General features: G+C 44.5%; 2 protein-coding genes across 7 annotated transcripts; both read right to left on the reverse strand.

Moving 5' to 3' along the window:
* Positions 1-42: 42 nt before the first annotated feature.
* On the reverse strand, positions 43-16,839 carry LOC124315207 (CUGBP Elav-like family member 1). 6 transcript variants are annotated; one of them, XM_046780720.1, is made up of 16 exons: positions 16,720-16,839; positions 11,282-11,366; positions 9,989-10,155; positions 7,528-7,610; positions 6,487-6,535; positions 6,268-6,393; positions 5,688-5,767; positions 5,330-5,467; positions 5,140-5,251; positions 4,806-4,952; positions 4,633-4,716; positions 4,102-4,164; positions 3,125-3,412; positions 2,593-2,850; positions 2,187-2,524; positions 43-1,830 (listed from the first exon to the last, which is right to left on the reverse strand). In XM_046780720.1, exons 1-15 carry the CDS (start codon positions 16,727-16,729, stop codon positions 2,397-2,399), a joined length of 1,818 nt encoding a protein of 605 aa, XP_046636676.1. In that variant the 5' UTR covers positions 16,730-16,839; the 3' UTR covers positions 43-1,830; positions 2,187-2,396. The 6 variants fall into 6 exon arrangements, with proteins under 6 accessions (XP_046636676.1, XP_046636674.1, XP_046636677.1 ...); XM_046780718.1 differs by lacking the exon at positions 16,720-16,839 and adding an exon at positions 16,498-16,713; XM_046780721.1 differs by lacking the exons at positions 4,102-4,164; positions 16,720-16,839 and having other exon boundaries at positions 11,282-12,286.
* LOC124315224 (DNA polymerase kappa-like) lies at positions 16,735-20,993 on the reverse strand. Its single transcript, XM_046780751.1, has 9 exons — positions 20,693-20,993; positions 20,520-20,635; positions 20,366-20,462; positions 20,034-20,304; positions 19,692-19,966; positions 18,107-19,617; positions 17,024-18,025; positions 16,917-16,953; positions 16,735-16,827 (listed from the first exon to the last, which is right to left on the reverse strand). Exons 1-6 carry the CDS (start codon positions 20,963-20,965, stop codon positions 18,907-18,909), a joined length of 1,743 nt encoding a protein of 580 aa, XP_046636707.1. The 5' UTR covers positions 20,966-20,993; the 3' UTR covers positions 16,735-16,827; positions 16,917-16,953; positions 17,024-18,025; positions 18,107-18,906.
* Between the last annotated feature and the right edge of the window lie 8 nt (positions 20,994-21,001).

Raw genomic sequence — 21,001 nt, forward strand, 5'->3', positions numbered from 1 at the left:
ACTTTTGTTTTTTAATTGAAATCGACATTCATTTTAAAGACGCTAATTTAAAATATTGTATTAACTGTTTCACTTGGCTGCCATCATTCGGGAGGGGGGAAATCATCATAAAAAACGGGCAAATGAAATCGCTCTGCGACATGCTGAAACACGTTTAAAGTATTCCACCAAATATTTCAAAAAAAAAAATCGCAATTTGTAACATCAAATTTTTATCTAAATTTGCGGTGCAAACGTGAAAAAATGAAAAAAAAAAGTCGTACAAATAAAACAAAAATAAAATTTGGCATCGTCGATCCCACCCGAAATTCAAATTTCTCTTCTTCTTCTCTCTCTCGCAGGAACTTGTCTAATTAGAACTGAAAAATGAATACTACAAACATGACTACCATCAACAAGTGCTCATTAGGTCACGAGTTTGTGTGTGTGTTTCTTTCAAAAAATAGAGACGGGCGAATTTCTCTTGCTGGCGTCCAACTTGCAACATAATTGTTTTAGTTTTTCTTTAAGTATCGAAAAATGTCTGACGCTTCTAAATCGCCAACCGTAGATGTTTTTTTTTCTCAAACGAAGGTAAACGGGGGGAAATGGGGTGTGAAGAAAAATATGAAACGACGAGATCTCACGTGCCCACCAGACAACAACAACAACAACAGCAAACAACTCCGTCACATCACTTTTTGCAACACAACAAAAATTTTCACTTGGAACTTGAACAAAAGACAATCGGACATTTTTGTTTTCAAGAAAGAAGAAAAACACAATTATATATAGTATAAGTTTTTGTTTAGGTGCTTGTTAAGTCCTTTTTGGGGGGAAAACGTCCACCTGGTTGCCAAAAATGTTTGCCGGTCCTTGCGAAAAATCTGCACGTCACACTGACATTTGGGATAATTTGATACTTGTGGTAAATTGGCCGTCGGACGTGTGTGTGTTCTTGTTGCATGACTAGGGCGTGCGTCTGTGCGTCACTGCCGAGGAAATTTCGATCAAAAAGGAAAAAACAAACAAAAAGGCACATGAAGGTGTCACGGCGCCACACCTTGTTCCAACGTCTTGCGTGTTGTTGTTGTTGTTGTCGAACGGTTCGAACAGAAATGAAGAGTCGATGGTGGGTGATGGGGGAGGTATACACGTTCGTATTTTCGAATTAAATCAATTGATGTCACTTTTAAAAATTAGGAAATTAATATATATATATAACCTATACGTGTGTGTGTGTGTGTGTGGGGTGTGTGTGTGAGACTAGCTGATCACTACATCCATGTCGAATCAACATCGAAAAACTAAAACAATAAAGAGACACACAAACAAATGGGACACGGAACATAATCAAACATAATCCAAAAAATGGAAAAACTAAAAATAAAAATGAAGAAACAAACAAACGACATTTTGGCATCTGGCCTAGCTGTTCTTCTTTTCTTTTTGAAAGGGAGGCAAACATGAAATAGCTTTCTTTTGTAATCTCTCTACAATAATTTGGTATATACTATGATTCAACATAACAATCAAAGAAGAACAAGACACGTGTAAATGAAAAAGAAACAAATAAAAGAAAAGAAGCGGATGAAATATTCGTCCGCTTCTCCGACGACAGAGACGCCAAACAATTGTTGTGTCTATATGGGGGACGAGAAAAAGACACGTACGAGACACGCGGGGAGTGTACCAGATACACAATGAATGAAAGAAAGAAAGAAAAAAAGGTTTGACAAACAACGTGAAAACGAGAGGAGGTTTGAAATTGTTTTTTTTTTTTTTTTTTAATTTGTGGTTGGTTGGTTGGTTGGTTGTGGTGCACACACGGACACACGGACACAAGGAAACCTAGAAGAAGAAGAGAAAATCAAATAAAAAACAACATTCGATACGAGAGACAAAACGTTACAGCTAAAACATGTAGTCAACGACAAAACCCTGAGATAGACTAGAAAATGAATTTTCAATCATTTGAATTTGAGCGGGAAAAATGAATCGAGAAGAATTAAAAAAGGTCTCAATCAATTTGTTTCCTCTATTTGTGAAATAAAGAAATAAGAAGAACCAATCACATGATATGTTTATAGGCTTTGCACTTTTTTTCCATAAATGTGACTAGGTTATTTGGTCGCATTTCAAATTGAATAATAATTATTATTTTAAAAATAAAATGAAAAACAAAAAATGTAAAATTCCCAACTTACTACCAAGAAAGGGGGAAGGGGCAAGGCGTGTTTGTCCAGTCATTTGAAAATTGTACGTTTCTTTCTTTTTTTGTAATGGGGCGGTGGCTTGTTGCGTTCAGTGACATCAACAAAAATTTTTTTTTTTTTTAAGTTTTTTTCTTCTTTTTTTTTTTGAATTTCAAAATATTTATTTCTCCCCCCGGGAGTTTAGTTTTTTCTGTTTCTTTTTTAATAAGGTTTCGAGGCGTCTTTGGAACGTTTCAGCTGGACTTTGAGCCGTTTGGTGCCGATCTGAAAGCCGTTCATGGCTTGGATGGCCGCCTGGGAGCTCATCGGGTTGTCGTACGACACGAAACCTAAAATAAGAGAAATATAATTCGAAATTTAAATTGGAATAATGTCAGGTCAAGTTGAATGGAAATACCGAAACACTTTGACAAATTGGTCTGCTTGTCGATAAAGACTTTGGCTGATAGGATGTTGCCGAAGGGCGAAAAGGCTTGACAGAGGTCCGTGTCGCCAAACTCTTGTGGCAGGTGGTAGATGAACAGGTTGGATCCTTCCGGCCCTTCCTGCTGGCGCAATCCGCTACCCGTCACGCTGCCGCTGCCACCCAGGGGACTGACACTCCCGCCGTTGGCGCCATTCATCCCCACCTGGCCGCTAGTGAAATTGGGAAAAGCTAAAAAACAAACAAACAACCCAATCAATTTTTGAAACAAAAAGGAAGATGGAATGCCGGAAGAAAAAGAAAAAACAGGTGAAAAAAGCAAAGTGACGAAGAGTGCCGGATGATTTTTATGTTGTTGTTTCGTGTGTAACGGTAATCTTTTCCTTATGAAATTATTTTTCTTTTTTCAAATTTTGGCGCTTTTTTTCCACATTGGAGAAATGATCATCTCATTTTGCGGAATTGCGGAATTGGGGGTTTTGTTTGGAGAAGGGCTGGGCGGCACCTGTAGTGAACTGCTGGATGCCGGCCGTGTAGGCGTTGGCCAGGGCTTCGAGATTGGCGGCGGCGGCGGCCGCAGCGGCTGCCGACGTCCCCAATCCGTTGATTCCGGCCGACGTCGCCGTGGCTGCTGCTGTTCCAGCTGTCCCGCGATTGTTGACTAAACTCTGGTGGTGTTGGTGGTGCTGCTGCTGTTGTTGGCTGTTGGAATGGGACGGTTGTGTGGCGGCAGCTGTCGCAGTGGGGCCAGCGGCCACCAGTTGATGGCCCAGCGAATTGCTGGCCGATCCTCCTATCAATTTGGGTGTCAGATGAGTCGGTTGTTTTTGCAAGCCGGGCGGTTTGGGGGGAGGGATTTGGGAGTTTATTTTTTTCTTTTATTTTTTGTCAATCTCCCAGTTTAAATCCCATTCAAAGTCCAATCAAACCATCAAAACATGCGACATTGAACAACAAAAACATCAACCCCTTTCTGCCCCCCATTTGATCTACGAATGGATCACCGTGTTGTTTCCGTCACTTGTCATCAAGACGGGCATAATAAGAAAAGGCATTCCATTAAAATGAAAGAAAATCAAGAAAACCAAAAAGAAATAGCCGAAAAAATTATGAAAAAATTTAAAAAAATAATTGAGGGGGCAATTTGAGTTGATCATTTCTCTCAAGTGTTTTTGTTGTGTGTTTCGTGTCTGTGTGTTCCGGCACAAACAAATCGATAAAAAAACAAACAAAAAGCCAAAATAAAATTTAAGAAAAAAAGGGTCATCAAAGCGAATAGAAACGTGCAGAAGAAGAAGAAGAAGATTGGATCATTCCGTTACAATTCAGAGAGACGAGAAATTCAATATGAAAAATGCCATTCCCCATTCGTGTTTGGGTAGGTTGTTGCACACACATTTGGTAGCTACAACGAATTTGAAAGGTTTGGTCTCGTCGAGAAAATAAAATTTCGTTTTTGTTGGTTTTTTGTTTTTTACTTACCGACAACTGGAGCCCAATGGCCAGCTGAGGTCACGGGTACAATGACGTCTCCGTGCGTGAAAGCTGTTGCGTATTACAACGTCATTTTGGGTTGGGGGGTTGATGAAAAAAGGGAGAGGTTTGGGTGGGTGAGAGAAATACGGACCCGGAGGAGCAGGGGGTAGAAATGGGCAGGCACCACCACAGCATAGCACACCACACACCCAAATATAGAAGAGCCAAATTGCAAAATACGAGAAAGAGATCAAAAAATAAATCAAACAACAACGAAATCAGAAAAACAATTTCCAATCCAATTTGAACCCTAAAATGCATCAAATATTCAGACAATTTTGGCCCAAAAATTTCAGCTAAAATTGTCTTTTTCTTTGTTTTTTAAATAGAAAATCCAACGAGGGGAAGGAAATCAAGAAAGGACATGCACCGGTGCAATCGAAATAGTCGGAATCAATTGACACGCCCTCGGCAAAACGACATTCAATCAACGAATCCAAAAAAAGGTGAGAGAAAATTCCGGTTGGGCCGACTCACCTGAACCGAGCGATTGGATTCCATTTCCGTTGCTGGCGATGGCGGCCAAGGCGGCCAGGTTCTGCATGTTCATCGCGTTGATATCTGCAACGGCGCCAAATTCAAATTTGTTACAAATTTGTTAAATTTCCAAATTTCCAAATTGAAATGGCGTCGTCCTCATTTGGTTTTACCTAATGATCCGAAAATGTTTTGACTGTTGAAATTGGCCAGGGCGGCCAGACTTGAATTGAGGTCGTTGACTGCCGAGCCTGGACTTCCATTTCCGCTCATTCCCAGTCCGGCCTGACTCTGTAAGTTGGCCAGACTTTGTAGAGCGGCTGCCAAAAATCAACAACAACAACAAAAAAAACAAAAGTTTTGGCGTTCAGCGAACGAAGAAACAACAAACAAACAAACAAACGGAAAAGAAAAATCATTATGTAGAGAAAGAAACGACGTCAATAGAATTAGAATAGAAATATTGATCTTTGCCTGGTCCTGCTGCTTCCTTGTTTTTTTTTTTACCTTGAGTGTTGGCCAGCGAATTTTGCGACGAGGCTGCCAACAGTTGCTGGACGCCCAGCGCGTTGAGTCCGCTCAACTGCGACAGACTTGCGCCTCCGTTCGACGGCAGTCCCTAATAGTCCATTTCAAAAAATTAATAAAAGATTAACAAGAAAATTTCAAAAAGTCATTTGTGAATTGGGGATGTTACCGTCAGGTATTGCGGAGGTAAATTGTTGATGCCGATTCCACCCCAGAGATTGGTGGAGCTACCCACGTGGTGGACCCGTTTCTGGTCCTTTTCCTTCTGAGTGTCGGCAAACTTGACGACCATCGGCGACGAGCATCCCTGTTTAAACATCAAAGAAACAAAGAGAAACAAATAGAAAAAGGATGAAAATGGGACACATTCGTGAGGAAAACGAGACATTGAAACGTTTGTTTTCTTCTGTCGGGGGGATGGAAGAGAATCGACGAGGTTAGTGCGGATGAGGTGACAAGACGGGTATAAGGTAGCTTGGTGGTTGGTTAGGGGTGGCTGGGTGGTGGTTGGGAGGACACTTACACACCTCCATCGTTTGTGAGTGATGCACGGTCTTGATGGCAGTGACGGCGGACTGACGCGACGTGAACGTCACAAAAGCACATCCTAGGAAACGAGACACCAATCACCGACCAGAAACAAAAACAATTCAATTCAATTAAAGGGCCGCGCCATCATCAGACAACGACGACGCCAAAACAGTCGACGTGTGTGCGCGCGCCTTTCTAAGAGCTCTGATTTTTTACTCTGCCATCGTTCGTGTGTGTGTGTGTGTGGTCGACAACAACAAACAACGAGAGCAACAACAAACAGAGTAGAAAGAGTAGAAAAGGCAGAGAAAAAGAACAACAGCATCGCTTGTTTTAGAGTTATTTTAGATTTTAGTTTTGGGGGGTTATTATTGTTAGTTAGTACGAGAAACGGCCGTTAGATGTCGCTGCGTGTAGTACGGATTAATTCGACGTTGATTGGAATCAAACGGGGGGAAAAAACAGTAGCCGGAACAAGGGGATTAAGTCAAATAAAAAACAATCAAAAAGAAATAAATAATCAAAAGAAAAAGGAGGAAAGAAGAAGAAAAAGAAGAAGAGAAAAGAAAGAAAAACCTCGGCTGATGTTGTTGTTGTCGCGGAGGACGGTGCACTCCTCGATGGATCCGTAAGCGCTGAACATGATCCGCACGTCGTTCTCGCTGATTTTCTTCGACAACATTCCCACAAACAGTTTGCGCTCTGCCCATTCAAATGAAAGAAGAAAAGAAAATGAAATTCAATTATTCTCTCTCGGTCGTATACCAGGACAAATGTAAATGATGTGGGTCGTACCGTTGCGATTCTCGCTGTCGGCCGGCTTCATCTGGATCGGATGGTGCATCTAAATAATCATTTCACCCAACGTCAAATAGATATAAATCAGCCCAACAAAGTTAATAAAAACAACGAAAGAATAAGAAAGAAAAATGAGTTTCATATTCGAAAAGAGCGGGGGAAGGCCAGGGCTTTGCCATTGGCTCTCATAAATCATGATTGTCTCCTAGACTCCTAGACTCTTACATGTAGAGCTGCTGGCGCACTCTTACTATCCCTCCCACATGATAGGAGCCAAAGTCACTTCATATTTATGATTTTTTCCCCTCTCTCTTTTTCCTCTTTTCATGCGATCAAAATAAATCAATAAAATGTCTCCTCTCGCTTGGCCCTCAGCTTGTCGGCGGCCATTACCCAGCCCGAAATCGATTTACTCCAAATGACTTTGGAAATAGGAGAAGAAAGATGGCGCCGATTAGATAACGAGAGACAAACTTTTTCGTCTCTTTTTAATTCGTCTAATTTAAGGTCATTTGCATCTTTCCCTTTTTTATTAAAAAAAAAAAAGAGGATCGACACCTGTGCCGGATGCGGCCGATCCAAAACTCCTCCCACTAACGAGGAGGGAGGGGACAGGTTCTCCTCCTCCTCCTCCTGGCAATCACAAACGATTCGTCTTGATCGTCTGCTGCTCGTTGCGAGTCCCTCGGGATTGGGATTGGGAGAGAGAAATTCCGGAATTCCGGACGGGAGACAAAAGAGACGAGCTAATTTCGATTCCTTTTTCTATTTTCTTATTTTTCTTCCCCGTCACGTCCCGTCCCGTCCCGTGAAGAAGAAGAGAAAAAGTTGGCGTCCGTCCTGCTGGGCGAAGTTGAGACGGGCGGTGAACTTGACGACGCGGTTCATTAGGCAAATTGCGCTACTTCATCAAGTCCTCGTCCTCTTCCCGTTGTTGTTTGTCTTATTCCCCATTCGAATTCCTGTCCCATTTGCTCCGAGTTGGGAAATCGAAGAAGGAAAAATAGAAAAATAGAAAAGGCCAAATCAGATTCTCACCCCACTCAACGTTTTGATGTTGTGCATGTCATTTTGTGCCTGCAGGGCGTCTTTGCGCTTGTAGAACGTGACGAAACAGCAACCTGCCGAAATCAAAAAGGGGAAAACCACAAAAAAAAAAGATTCAAATTTAATATTTGCCCCGCTCTTTAACACAATCGCGCTGGGACTCAATCATAAAAACAAGAAGAAAACAAGAAGAAAAATGAAAAGCGCTCAATACGCCTCGGGGGATCCTATAAAAAAGAATCAAAAAATGGGGGGAAACGAAAAATATGCCGCCACCGAGTTGCGCCGGGGCGATAATGGTCGTCGTCGACGTCGTGTAAGGACGCGCGGTTTGTAGGGGAAAAAATGCACACGAGGTGGAATGGGGAGGGGAAGCGGATTGATTCGAATCGATTGCGAGGGAGACAAAGAGCCTCGACACTCTCCCACAACCTCTCACAGCTGTTGAGAGGAGAAGGAGGAGGTAGTCCCGGTTGCCTCTCTCGATGGATCGATAAGATCCGCTGGTCCGCAAACAGCCCCCAGCCTCTCTCTCCCTTCCCCTACTTTTGGTCCGTCCTTTTTTTTATATGAAAAGATTGGGGTGGAGGAGGAGAGACAACTTCCGCTTTTTTCCAGGGGAGAGTGGTGGGCTGAGCGGAGTAGCGACGGATTGTGTCATCGGCGACACATTTGCAGGGCCAGCCCCGTCCAAATGACGGGCAAAAGGGACGCGGGAGAGAAAAGAATCGATACGCCCGTCGTCGTCGTCTTTGCCCAGCGATTTTCATCTGGCGTGATGAAAAGTGACGGACGGTGACGGTGACGGAGATTGGCCGTTGTCAAGGTGATGATGAAACGAAAATTTCCCTCCCAACTCGCTCAAAGTGGACGGGTCCCATTACATCTTTCAAATGGAGCGTCATCTTCGTCGTCGTCATGGCGACTGGTTCATCTTGTCCATTTTGATCGGGCCGACTCGTACCGATCCTGACATTTTCCCATTGGACGATGAAGATGATCCAAATAGAAGAGGAGCTGCTGTTGCCGTTGAATTATTCTTGCCTCGTCTATTATTCTGATTAGGTTTGATGCAATAACGTGTGGTGGTGGCCAAGGGGAAAATGGCCACCAGGGATTGGCAGCAGGAGTCGAGTCACGTCACGTCTGCCGACTTGTTACTGGCCCGGCAGGGCCCAGCCAATTTGATTTCTTTCTCCTTTTCTCTTTTTTCTCTTTTTCTACTCGACGTGTTGTACTTGGCCGCTTGGGAAATTTGAACTTGACACGCGCGGGAAATTCGAAATTCCTCCCGAAAAAAAACAAACAAGAAACAACAAAAGGCGCAGAAATGAATAAATATCTCCACACACCGGAAATGAAAAGCTGCTGGTCTCCCCCCCCCCCTCCCCCACTCACGTTCCCGCGAAAAAATAAAAATAAAAGGAAAAGAAAAAATCCCGGAGAGAAAAAGAAGAGGATAGGGAGGGAGGGGGAGAGATAAGTCTGGGGATGCGAGCAATTCCCCAATGCGGAAGTGGATGCGAACGGGAGCGACTAGGAGAGAAAAGAGAAAAGAGGAGAAGAGTTTTTTGGCCGAGGTTCCACATTTTTTCTTGTTCTTTAATGTTTTCGACTGGCGTCTGACGGAGGCTATTAGTGCCAAAGGGTCCACAACCCACCACCCTCACCCACCCTCACCCACCCGTCCTGAAAAAGAGAGGATGGGATGGGTGTTCCAGTCTCGGCCAGGATCTTTACTCACACGTAGGAGAGACTTGGGCAATCGGCGCAACTACTCGACAAAATACCGAAATAGCTCATAGCCAAAGACGTTGGGTGGGTAGGGGGTTTGAGGAGAACGCTAGCTGACTGGCTGGCCCTTTTTGTTTCTTTGGCTGCCTGCCCATTCCATCCATCCATCCATCCATCCATTCCATCCAGAGTATACGTATACACACATTCTCTCTCTTCTTCTTTCTTCTTCTTTTCTATATTTTTGGCATCTCCTTTTTCTTTTTTTCCTCTTCCGTCTTGAACTCCTTCCGTCCCGCATTTTTTGTTTGAAACTGGGCAGGTACTTGCTACTGCTGCTGCTGCTGGCCGGGATATAGAAAGAAGAAGAACTGGACTCGACCGGACCGATCTGTTTTTGTTAACCCTCCCTTGTCCATATCCTGCAGCCGGACTAACTGGGAAGAGGAGAGGATGTTGGGATTCGAATCACGTCCGACACGGGCGTCAATCGAATTGGGCAACGAGTTTGGTGGTGGGGGAGAGGAGGGAGAACATGAAAGTTTCTTCTCCCCCCAACCAAGTCTGCCCGGCTGGAGCTCTACCGGCGTGTGATGATGACGATGATTAACGTCGTCACGCGGGACTAACTGTCCCCCCCCCCCTCACCGGAGATGGAAGAAAAAGAAAAACGGACAAAACGGACCAAATGGAATGAAATGGGCCGTCACTTTTTTACCTTTGCTCTGGCCGGAGATTTTGTCGCGGAGGACGTTGACCTGATGAACTTGTCCGTAATCTTCAAACATTTTGCGCAAATCATTTTCGTCCATCGAGCGCGGAATTTGGCCCACAAACATTTTGATGGCGTCGGGATCCGGCTGATCGGCTACACGCCCGTTCATCCTGTCGGGTCGCAGGAGAGAAACAAGAATAACATTAAAAACATCACCTGAACAAAGTTTAAAAATAAAATTGGATTTCCCGCAACCCCCTCTCTCAGTTTATGTTTAGACAAAAAAAAAAAAAGGGGAGGACCGGACTGGGCCGGCCGCTCCCTCCCTGGTGCACATTGCACCGGTTCTCTTCTTCTCTCGCAGAGTGAGAGAAGAAGAGGAATTGTTTATAACTCGTGTGTGTGTGCACTGCGTTCCAAATTGTCGTGTTTGTTGCTTCCTCTTCTTTTTACTTTTTTCTTCTTTTTTGTCTTTTCTTAGTTTGTTGATTCAAGGCGCCGAAAATTCCCCCCCCCCCTCGGTTGCTCAACAAGTTCCGAACGTGGAAAGAAATCATTTTCCATTTTTTGATTTCATCTTTTTTTTTTTCAATTTGGTAAGGAGAAGAAGAAATCCAGTACGGACCCCGGTTGTTTAATATGCACAAAATGAGAAGGAGGAGAAATCAAAGGAGAAGGAGAAAGGGGGTGGTGGGGTGATACATGCTGTGGGCCAACTGATTCGTTGGTCTTTTGGGTGTCATACTATCTAGCATATCCGTCCCGACATCAGATATCTCCTCGAATCCAATTACACCACCCACCAAAAATTTTCCCTTTTTTTGTTTTCATTTTGATTTTATTTTTCGAATTGAAAAAAATTTTAATTTCAATTAAAACGCATTCCTCTTGATTCTTTTTCTTTCTTTCTCTTCTATTCTATCGATAGCCAAAACCGGAAATTGGCTCCAACTGCTAATATCGATCGCTAATGTATTCAAATAGAAAAACAAATGACGGTAGTGTTGGTGGTGGGACCGATCAGCTGTGCCGAACGTTTCCAAACTTTTCCCAAACGTCCAAACGAATTGATTTTCTTTTTTTTTTTTTACTTTGAGTCGGCCGTTTTTGTGTGTGAGTTGTTGTTATCTTTCGAGATTATCAACAATCAGCTGACTGGGCCTTTTTGTGTGCGTCTGTGTTTGTTTGGCGATAACCAAGTCAAACAAAAGTGGAGGGGGGGACTCAAACACCCAAAGTTAAATCAAAATCAAAGTTGAAACCCCCCAAAAAATGTTGGAAAATTTAATTTTTTACCTTGCGGATGATGGTGAGTGATCGGCGGAACTGTTTGCGGATGTAGTCGTCTCTCCGTCGTGATTCTGCGGTGAGATCTTTCCGGCTAAAATATTCAATGAATTGAGCATCTCCATCTTTAGTCAGTTCTTTTTTTCTATAAGATGACGAAGGGATCAAATTGGGTTGAAGGCGTAACGGATGGCCAACAGACGACAGACACTAAACGGTGGCCGAACCGAACCGAAAAAGACGACACAATTTTCTTTGTTTCTTTTCTCACGCGTCGCGTGTCGTGTCCGTCGGCGGCGAGCAGAGAATCGAAATGAAAAAAAAACGGGAAAGAAAAAAGAGACAAAACGGCCAAAGTAGAGAGACAAGAGGATAAAGTTGGTTTCCCTATCAGCAGCAGCCGAGAGTAGAGGCCGTCGAGATAACACGACGACGACGACGACAGTCGGACGATTTTTCGACTTGGGTAAAGAGGGGTGGGGTTGGGGGGGACCCAGTGAGGGAAATCACGTGATTCGGTTGATTGTCGCCGCCATTTGGGGAATTTGGGAAGAAAACAAAACAAAACAATACACCAACAACACCACCAACACTTTAACACACCACACACGCCACACACGGCAACACTTTTTGATTCGTCGGTTGTCGGTCGGCTGGTGGTGGGGAATGAAAGCCCCAAAAAGTCACGTTCACGTTCACGCTCACGCTGACGGTCACCGAAGTGAAAACATGACGAGCCCGCAAATTCTTCTTTTTTCTTTTTGTTTTTTTCTAATGACTCGACACTTTGGAGCCGGGACGACAACCAGAAAGTGTTGGGTGTAGTAACGCGGGCGAGCAAATACAAATGCAGAAGAAGAAGTTGTTGAAACTGTTGTTGTTGGGAAGAGCCGAGAGAAGAAGAAAACGTGTCCGTGTGCGTCGGTGGCGGGTGGGCGACTAAAAACTCGCGACTCGACTGCGATTCGACTCTACACTAGTACTCCCCCCCCCCCCGGCCCGGCCTGGCCCGTCGTCTACGTAGTATAACCCACGTCCGTCCTTTTTTTTTCTATTTCCTAGAGAAGAGAGGAAGCTGCGGTGGTGGCGCTGCTGTCGATTCGCCCGCCAACATTCAAACAACTCTCAGACTCCTGATCCGACCAATGTCAACTCTCTCTCCGTTTGTCTGTCTGGCGCATTTCTTGTCGTTTCTATTTGCTCCGAAATGTTTGAAGGAGAAGATTGTCAAAGGGCGAAAGATCGTAGCCTCTACCGTCATTTCTCCTTTTCTTCTTTTACTTTGAGCAAACAGCAGCAGACAAAAGAAGAGAAAAGAAGAGAAGAAGATCTTATCGCCCTGTGCACACATCAAGGCAGAGAGCAGAGAGAGAAGAGACACGAGTAAAGGCTAATACTGTTATTTGTTCGCAATCCAACTACACACAAAACAGAGAGAAGAGAATCAAAAAAGAGAATAGACGTGGAACAAGACATAGTGGCGCGGCCCATTGGATTATTGACTTTTTCGACTCTTATCAATCGATCCATCGACTCGACTGCTAGAAAACATCCTTCAACTTTTATATCATTTCTATTCTTTTTCTTTTTCTTTAAAAAAATAAGTCGTTTCCTCCTTCTCTTCCTTCCCCTTTGAAATTTGAAATGCAGCGACACGTTCGCCTCTAAAAACAACGGGACGGGAATCAAACTCACAAAAACTCAAAAAAAGAAGAAAATTTTAACCGGCGCACATTTTCTTGTTTGTTTCTTTCCCCCTTTTTTCGATTTACACACAAAGTCACGCGCAAAGGCAATTCTCCTTTTTTTTAATGCAACGCATTTTATTCAGACACTTTCTCTCTTCCCCTTGTTTCTTATGTCACGTCAAAATCCCGTAAGAAAGAAAAGAAATAAAGGAAAAGGGGGGGGGGAGGGGAAACGGACGGACCGCAAACATCCGCCCGACAGTGACGTCACATTTTTTTTTCGCGCCGAGGAAACGACCCACCGACCGACCACCCAAGAACCAACAAACAAATTTCAAACTTTTTCAAACTTTTTTTTTTAAATTTCATTCAAGTTGATATACCTGGTAATTCGATTGACGTTGAAATTATTCAGAGAATCTCTTTGGTAACCAAAAAGATGAAAATGGGAAATAACAGAATAGAGGTTTTAAGAATGAATTCGGTCGTCATGTCTAAATGATGGCATCAGTTTTAACGACCCGACGCCATCAAACAGCAGGTGAACTTTTTTCTTTTCTTTTCTAAAAGAAGAGGAGAGAAAGAGAGATATGGACAGTTATTCCGTGTGTCTTGTTTGTTTAGAAAAGAGAGATGGGAAAAGGTGTTGTTTGGAGGGACTGGGCTCTTATTTGTTCCTCCTCCCTCCATTTCGGCCGCGCGCCATCTCTCACCCATCGCCCGGCGTGTGTCAACATTTCACGACACACATTTTCTCTTTTTCTCATCAGAATAGGACAAAAAAAATTGTTTTTCTTTCTTTTTCTCGTTTTTTTCTAATTTTTCTGGAGGGGGGAAAAGGCCCAGCATCAGGAAATTTCATTTTTGTTGTTGTTGTTCTAAATGAAAAATTTGGGCGGAATCACACGGCGGTCAGTTTTTCGAGTGTCGAATTCAACCTGTTTTTTATTTTTATTTTTCATTTTTCATTTTCTGTTTCAACTGGTGAGTGACACGAGATCCGCCGTCATCCACCTCCCTCCCTCCCTCCTCTCTACTCTACTCCCCCCCGTGGAAAATAACAAAAACATCCAGGCAGGTCTGCTGATTTCCCTACCCGCTACACCTACGCCCCACACACACACACACACACACACACCCCGTCAATATTGAATTACACACCCAACTCCCCCCAACCACCGTAGGAAATAAAAATTAAAAAAAGAAAAAAACACAAACGTCGAAAAGGTTTTCAGTTTCAGTGTCCCAAAGTGGATAGAGAAGTGGAAGGGGGGAGGAAGGGGTAGTAGTAGTAGTAGTAGTAGTAGTGGAGAAGGTGGAGTCATCCGGCGGATGAGACTCGATTCCGATACGTTACGGATGAGATAACCAAAAGTCACCGCAAAACAAAGAAAAAACCTCCCCCCAAAAAATTTGAACTTTTCGAATCAAATTTTTTTGAAACTTTTTTGATGAATTTCCCTCCCCCCTAGAAAAATTTGTAGCCGTGAGTCCAACAGGTTCGGGACACCCTGTTGTTCTTTTTTGTGGATTTGGTTAATGCACGTGACAACCCTCGCCTGAAAAGAAGAAGAAGAAAAAACAAACCCCAAAGAAAATCCGCCCACAAACATACACAAACACACAGGGAGCCGCTGGATGGATGGATGGATGGATGGACTAACGTCGAGTTGTTGATCCTTCCCAACTTTTCTCTCTCTCCCGGCCATTCCCCCGTGAAAGAAAAAGGAAGGGGAGAGGAACACGTTCCCTCACTCTGTAGAATAAAAGAGGAAGGGTAAATGGATGGATGGATATCGATTGTAACGGTGGTGGCGGCGGCCTGGGCTCCTGTAGGCTGCTACTGCTGCTCCAACAACAACAACAACAACATCCAATTTCACGCGTAGCCAATCTGACAGACACGAGAGAGAAGTCTGTGCTGGCCAGTTTCCATGGCAACCCGACTGGACTAACTGGACATTTCCAACAAGGAAGAGAAATCATTGGGAGCCAATCCCAAATCGAATTTCACCAGAGGAAAATGAAGAAGAAGAAGAAGAGAAAAGACCCTTAACATTTCCCCTGACGGTCATCTAAGGAAAAGAAGAAAAAGAAGAAAAATCAGGATCGATCCTGCTGGTGCGCAGTTTCTCTGAATGAGAAGAAGGAGGGACTTTGTGTGCGACGTGATGACGATAACAAGCTGCCCCCCCCCCATCCCATCCTGATGCTTGAGCTATATATGGAAAATAGGAGCTGGAGGGAGGGGGAACGGCCAATCAACTTTGCTCATTTTCGACCAGAAATTTAATGAAGTCGAGGGAAATCACGAGACGGACTGATAAAGCCGGATTCATCCACTCCATTCCATCCCCCCCCCCCCCTCTTGAACAAAAAATAAATAAAAACTGGACACGTTCCAAAAAAAAAGAAGAAGAAGAAAAATAAAAAGGACAAACGTGGAAATCCTTAACGAGGAGAAGAAGAAAAAGACGATTAGGATCGACTGGTACACCACCAAATGGCCAATTAGAGACAGAAAAAAAACAACTTTTTTCCAGGGTAGTACACAACATCCGTCTAATAATCAGGAGGGAAAAGAAATGTAACGGGAATTCATTTCCAGAAAATGTCAGTGTAGGAAAAATCGATTATTATTCAGGACGAGAGAGGAAGGGCAAGTTTTTGATGATGGCGGAGGAGGAGGAGGGGAAGTAGTAGTTGCACTGATGGTGGTGGTAGCAGCAGGGGGAATGGGGGGGTAGATCTTCTCTTCCGGATGAAAAATCTCCTCCATCTCTCAAACTACATGGCGGCTGAGCTCTGGAGCAAGGAGCAAGGAGCAAGGAGGAGGTATAAAAGAAGGAGGAGGAGGAGGAACTGACGAATAAGATGTGCATCCGCATCCAACTGGATAAAGTTTTTCTTTTTCTTATTTTCTAGGGCGGATGGGCAAAAGACTTTCTATAATAAAAGCCGTGGCTGCCTGGCACTGCTGGGTGGTATAATACATATAAAAGGGCGGAGGAGGAGGAGGAGGATCGATCCGGATCTTTTTCTTCTTATTTTTAAAAAAGGGGGGCACATCATCAGCTGACGTTGTTATTATCCCGCTCGGTACGATCCATGTTGTTGCGGAGGAAGAAGAAGAAGAAGAAGATCTTTTTTATTTTTATTTCTTCCAGCGTGGCTGTGCAATCTGGATTTTTCAGCCCTCCTCCCAACGGATGGATGGATTACAACCGCTCATAAAAACCCCAACCGAAAGAAAAAAGAAGAAAAAAGTCTAGTGCCGGATTTGACTTTTTCCCCTTTCCATATGTCAAAATCCTAAAAAAAAAAAAACCTTTCCGGCTACTACACCAGTCACGACGATGAACTCGTCTGACTCTTCCGGCAACGTTAGCGGCGGCCCATCGAGAAAAAAAAAAAAAAAATGGGGAAATGAAAAACAACTCCGCCCTTTCCCCCTCTTGAGAGAAAGTTGGGTGTGCAGTTATTAATAGGAGCAACAGCAACAACAACAACAAGGGCGAAATGAACAAGAGTACTTACCGTGTTGTGCGTGCGTCTCAAGTGTAAACATAACAACAACTGTACTCTACGTTTAGACTGAGCACAATGTTCCAAGGAGTAGTAGGAGTAGTAAGGGGGGCGACGGCTAGTTCAAATGAGCAACTCCCGCCGGACCACTCGACACCCTCCCCTTCTCTTTTCAAGTCGCCCGTCTATTCAACGGGAAATCAGAGAGAGAGAAAACTCGTCCGCCCAACTAACCTGTGGCCATTGCAAACCGACACCGACGACTGGACGTCACAAGATTTTCCGGGCCGGGATACCGCGCGATGGACCTCGTGGCCAAAAGTCACGAGGATTCCCGAAAAACTCAAAAGAAATCTAAAACAAAAAGTAGGAGGAGCTTTTAAAACGGGGAAATCTCATCTCATCGACAAAGGTGTGAAAACGAAGTTTACCTGTCGGGGTCGTTGGTAATTTCATTGGTCCGGGTCCCTGGTCGAATGAAATTGGCAATTAAAATGGGAAGAAGAAAATCTAATGAAATTGGCGATGATCTATTTACCGGGGGGGTTTTCCAGAATAAAAAAAAGTTTCGTGTCCCGACATGTTTATGATTGGATATTCGGTGAGTGTGGCGAAAGTGTGCGCCAGAGTCTGCCAGTGGCGTCGCCGTCGTCGCCTCTCCTATCCTCTCCTCCTAAGAGTATCGATCGGCCAGGAGAGGAGGAGTCTGTTGACAAGCGAACGTCGCCACAGGAGCTGACTGGGCTCCTTTTTCTCATCTCACGAGAGGGTCGTATCCTATAGCCGAGTCAGCAATTTTCTTTTTCTTTTTTCTACTCAAAAAGAAGAAGAAGAAGAAGAAAAGGAGTTTTTGCTGCTGCGGGACTATTCCGGAAACTGCCGTTGGGCCTTTGATTGCATCCGTTTCACATTCGCCCAGATTTCTTTTATTTCCTTTTCTTTTTTTGGTCAGCCTGTGAAAATGAATCAAAAAGATAATTGAATTACAAGTCGTGTGCACACGGGGAAAATACGGGGGGAGCAACTCAATTAGAGACTTGATGGATGGAAACGAATTTCGCTGGGCACAGATTTTTCTTCCTTCCTTCCTTCTTCTTCCTTCTTCTCCAGGACGAATTCATTGGGGAATTGGCGGTGGTGTGTCAGATCAACTTTTCTGCCTTCTCCCATTCCCGCTGGATGCTGCCGTGGAGAGCCGCAACATCAAACGGAACGTCGTCGGATGACACACACGCACACAGACACAGAGACAGACACAAAAGAATTGCAACTCAGCGGGCAATTAAGTGATGGCCCACTTATTCCCTTCGTTCCAGCTGATGGGGGAAATATCTCAATCATCCGTCAATTGGCGGAGGGGAAAGAGACAGACACATCAAAAGATGAGGAGGCCACCGATCTCCTACTACTATTACTTCTACACTGCATTTTGTCGGATGAGAGACGTGACTGACATGTGTGTCATTATCGACTCGGCAGCAGCTCAATAACGCGTGCCACAGTGTCCGTCTTATTCTTCTTCTTCTTTAAAAGAAAAGATCTGAAAAAATAAGAAAAATGAATCAAATCAAATCAAGAAAACTGATTGGGGAAAAAGAAGAAGAAGAAAAATTCAATTCACCCGCCCGGAAGGGGAAATCGATTCTTTTGTTAGGATTGGATGCAATCGCCATGACAACCAAAACTCGGCTCCCTTCTCCATCCTCCTCCTGTTCCTGCTCCATTACATTATTCAAATCCTCGCTTCGTCGCGCGTCATTACGTAGTCGACGCTGCAAAGTACACGAACACGACAATGCTCTCTCTCCCCTCCCTTCCTTCCCTCCCTACCGGATATTTATATCATCTACCCAGTCCAGGGTCCCCACCTGACCCTCCCTCCACCGCATTTATATTTGAAAGATTTAGATTTGAGATTAAATGAAATAAAAAGGGATGGATGAAAATCTAATGGCCGATGGAATCGACCCGTGTCTTATTGATTATTGACGGACTTTGACAAAAGTTGGAAGAAGAAGAAGAAGCTGCGTGATGGGGGTTCTTCTCTATCTCTCCGTTTGATGTGAACTCGAAAGTGTCGCTATGGAAACGGTTGGATATATACACCCACCCTCCCTTTTCAGTCTAAATGGAGGAGTGCGGGGAACACGCGAAAGAACTTGGTTGGTTGCGCTGTTGACATTTGGATTTCCGATTGGGGGGGAGAGAGAGTCGACAGTGGTAGCAGACGGTTGTACTACATTATTGAAAAGGGCCATCATCATTAACATCTCGGCGAATCGATAAGAGCCGCGACGACAGCGACTCGTAGCGGCAACCATCAATCTACCCACCCACCCACCCTCATCCAATGAATTCATCTACTATCAATTATTAAAACTCTATAAAAGTGGATTGGGAATGGAAGACTAAAAGGGGGAATCATTTACTACGGCGGATTATGTATCGATCGAGTTTCGTCTGGTGAGAAGTGGAAGAAGAAGATGAGCTGGGCAACACCAAAGAAGTGGTTGTTGCGAGTGCTGGTGTTGTTGTCTCAGCTGGAGGGTAGAGAACTTGTTGATTCAAACATTCGTCGATGTGGCTGTTGAGGGCGACTTCACCGTCTGGCGTCCGCCACGAGTGGCAAACGGGACAGGTGAATAAGAGAGACGCCAGAGTCGGATCCGGTTCCGAAGAGGAGGAGGAGGACAGCACTTGTCCGTCCTCCTCCAATTTCCTCTTCTTCCTGGCCGGACACTCGACGGCCAGTAGTTCGCTCAGAGTGCGCTGCTTCCGGCAAGGCTTGTCATTTCCGGTTCCAGCTGACGACGACGACGGCGTCAACTGCGACATGCGAACGCCCAACAGTCGCAAGTTCAACCCGGACGGCAGCAAACTGGTGGCCGCCTTGGCCATCACACCGCCATCTCCCGTGTAGCCCGTCAACTGCGTGATCCGCGTCTTCACGTCAAACTTGTCCGTCTTGTATTTCAACGTCACTGATCGACCCAGCAAACCGTGACGTTCCAGGTCTTGGGCCAAATCGGCGCTCAATTGACGGATAATGTCGCACAATTCATTACGGTCGCTGGTCGACCGGAACGTCGTCTCGCAGCTCACCGATTTACGTTCCCTTTCAGATCCATCGCCCTGCCACACAATTAAATCATTACACAAATAAATGAAATTGATATTTTGACTGTGAATGTTTTGAGGAAACTCACGCCACCACTACCGGAACCGATTCCCAGAGCGACCCGCAGGAAATAGTCGTAACTGGACTCGCTGAACAAAAGGTAAAGCAATTCCCGATGATTCCACAAATCTCGACACGTGGAGATGCCCAACGAGCCCAAGAGCTGCTCCGTCACGTTGCCAATGCCGCTGATCTTGCGGATGGGCAAGTCCTTGATGAACTCGTCGACCGCCTCTTTGCTGTTCTCCAAAATGAATTGGCCGTTGGGCTTGTTCTTGTCCGAGCACACTTTGGCCAGCATTCCTGCAGATAAAAAATCAAGGGTTTATCATTAGCAATTGGATTCAAGGGGCCGCACAACTCAATGGACCGTTGGGTGCGATGCCAGCGCTGGCCGTTAATTGGGTCGATTCCAAGATCTTGGCCCTCATCTCCTCAACAGCTTCCGAGGCCGTCATCTCGGCACCAGACTCTTTACGAGCGCAGAGAAAGTCCGTCAGGTCCAAATAAGCTTCGTCCAGCGAAGCGGCGCTAAACTCGGGGTCGTAATCAGCAAACACTTTTTGCACTTGACGACTCACTTCCGTGTACTTTGGGAAATTGGTGGGGACAATCACCAGCTCAGGGCATAATTTTTTGGCCTGCGTTTAAGAAAGACTTGTTGAAATGATTGATCAAACAAACTTTAAGAAGAAATCATACTATGAATCCAGGCATGGCTGCTCTGACGCCAAATCTTCTGGCCAGATAATTGGATGTAGTCAGCATGGACGAAGAGCCAACTGCCATGGGTTTAGTCCTTTAATGTACAAAATGATTTCGATACGGCTTAATGTTTTGAAATGGTTAACAATACTTCAATTCTGGGCAATCTCTCATTTCAACAGCAGCATAGAAAGCATCCATGTCCACATGCACCATTGTGCGAGACAAATCCCTGGTCTGTTCAAGTTTTTGAGCCAGACTGTCCATCTGCACTCAACAAAAACAGTTAACAATCTACTTGACATTAAACTTGAAAAGTTATACTTTGGCTCTGGCCATTTTCTTCTGCTCTTCAGTCAATTTGGCACAAGCTGCCTTCAAATTAGCAATCTTGGCATCAATTCTTTCTTGATTTTTCTGCTTGTGCTGATAAAATTGAGAACCTTTGGAAGCCTCTTCAATGATTTGATTAATTTTAGCTGTATCCAATCCTTGCATCCCAGCTTTGTGATCGTTCAATTTCATGATACCCAAGTTCTCGTGGGATGAATTACATTTTCGGGCACCATCGTCGCCAATTTCAACACGTTTCTCCATCGCTGATTTTAACGGAAATGATGGGATTTGGCGCGC

Source organism: Daphnia pulicaria, chromosome 11 (assembly GCF_021234035.1).
Source record: "Daphnia pulicaria isolate SC F1-1A chromosome 11, SC_F0-13Bv2, whole genome shotgun sequence".
Taxonomy (NCBI): Eukaryota; Metazoa; Arthropoda; class Branchiopoda; order Diplostraca; family Daphniidae; genus Daphnia; species Daphnia pulicaria.

Excerpts from the sequence above, each read along its gene's own strand:
- LOC124315207 (XM_046780718.1), bottom strand. The coding sequence starts at position 16,528 with ATGTTTACACTTGAGACGCACGCACAACACG. Across the intron at positions 3,413-4,101 it reads CCATTGGGCTCCAGTTGTCG|GAGGATCGGCCAGCAATTCG; the intron begins GTAAGTAAAAAA and ends CCAAATTGATAG. Across the intron at positions 2,525-2,592 it reads CAATTTGTCAAAGTGTTTCG|GTTTCGTGTCGTACGACAAC; the intron begins GTATTTCCATTC and ends CTCTTATTTTAG.
- LOC124315224 (XM_046780751.1), bottom strand. The coding sequence starts at position 20,965 with ATGGAGAAACGTGTTGAAATTGGCGACGATGGTGCCCGAAAATGTAAT. Across the intron at positions 20,636-20,692 it reads AGAAAATGGCCAGAGCCAAA|ATGGACAGTCTGGCTCAAAA; the intron begins GTATAACTTTTC and ends TGTTGAGTGCAG. Across the intron at positions 20,463-20,519 it reads AGAGATTGCCCAGAATTGAA|GACTAAACCCATGGCAGTTG; the intron begins GTATTGTTAACC and ends TGTACATTAAAG.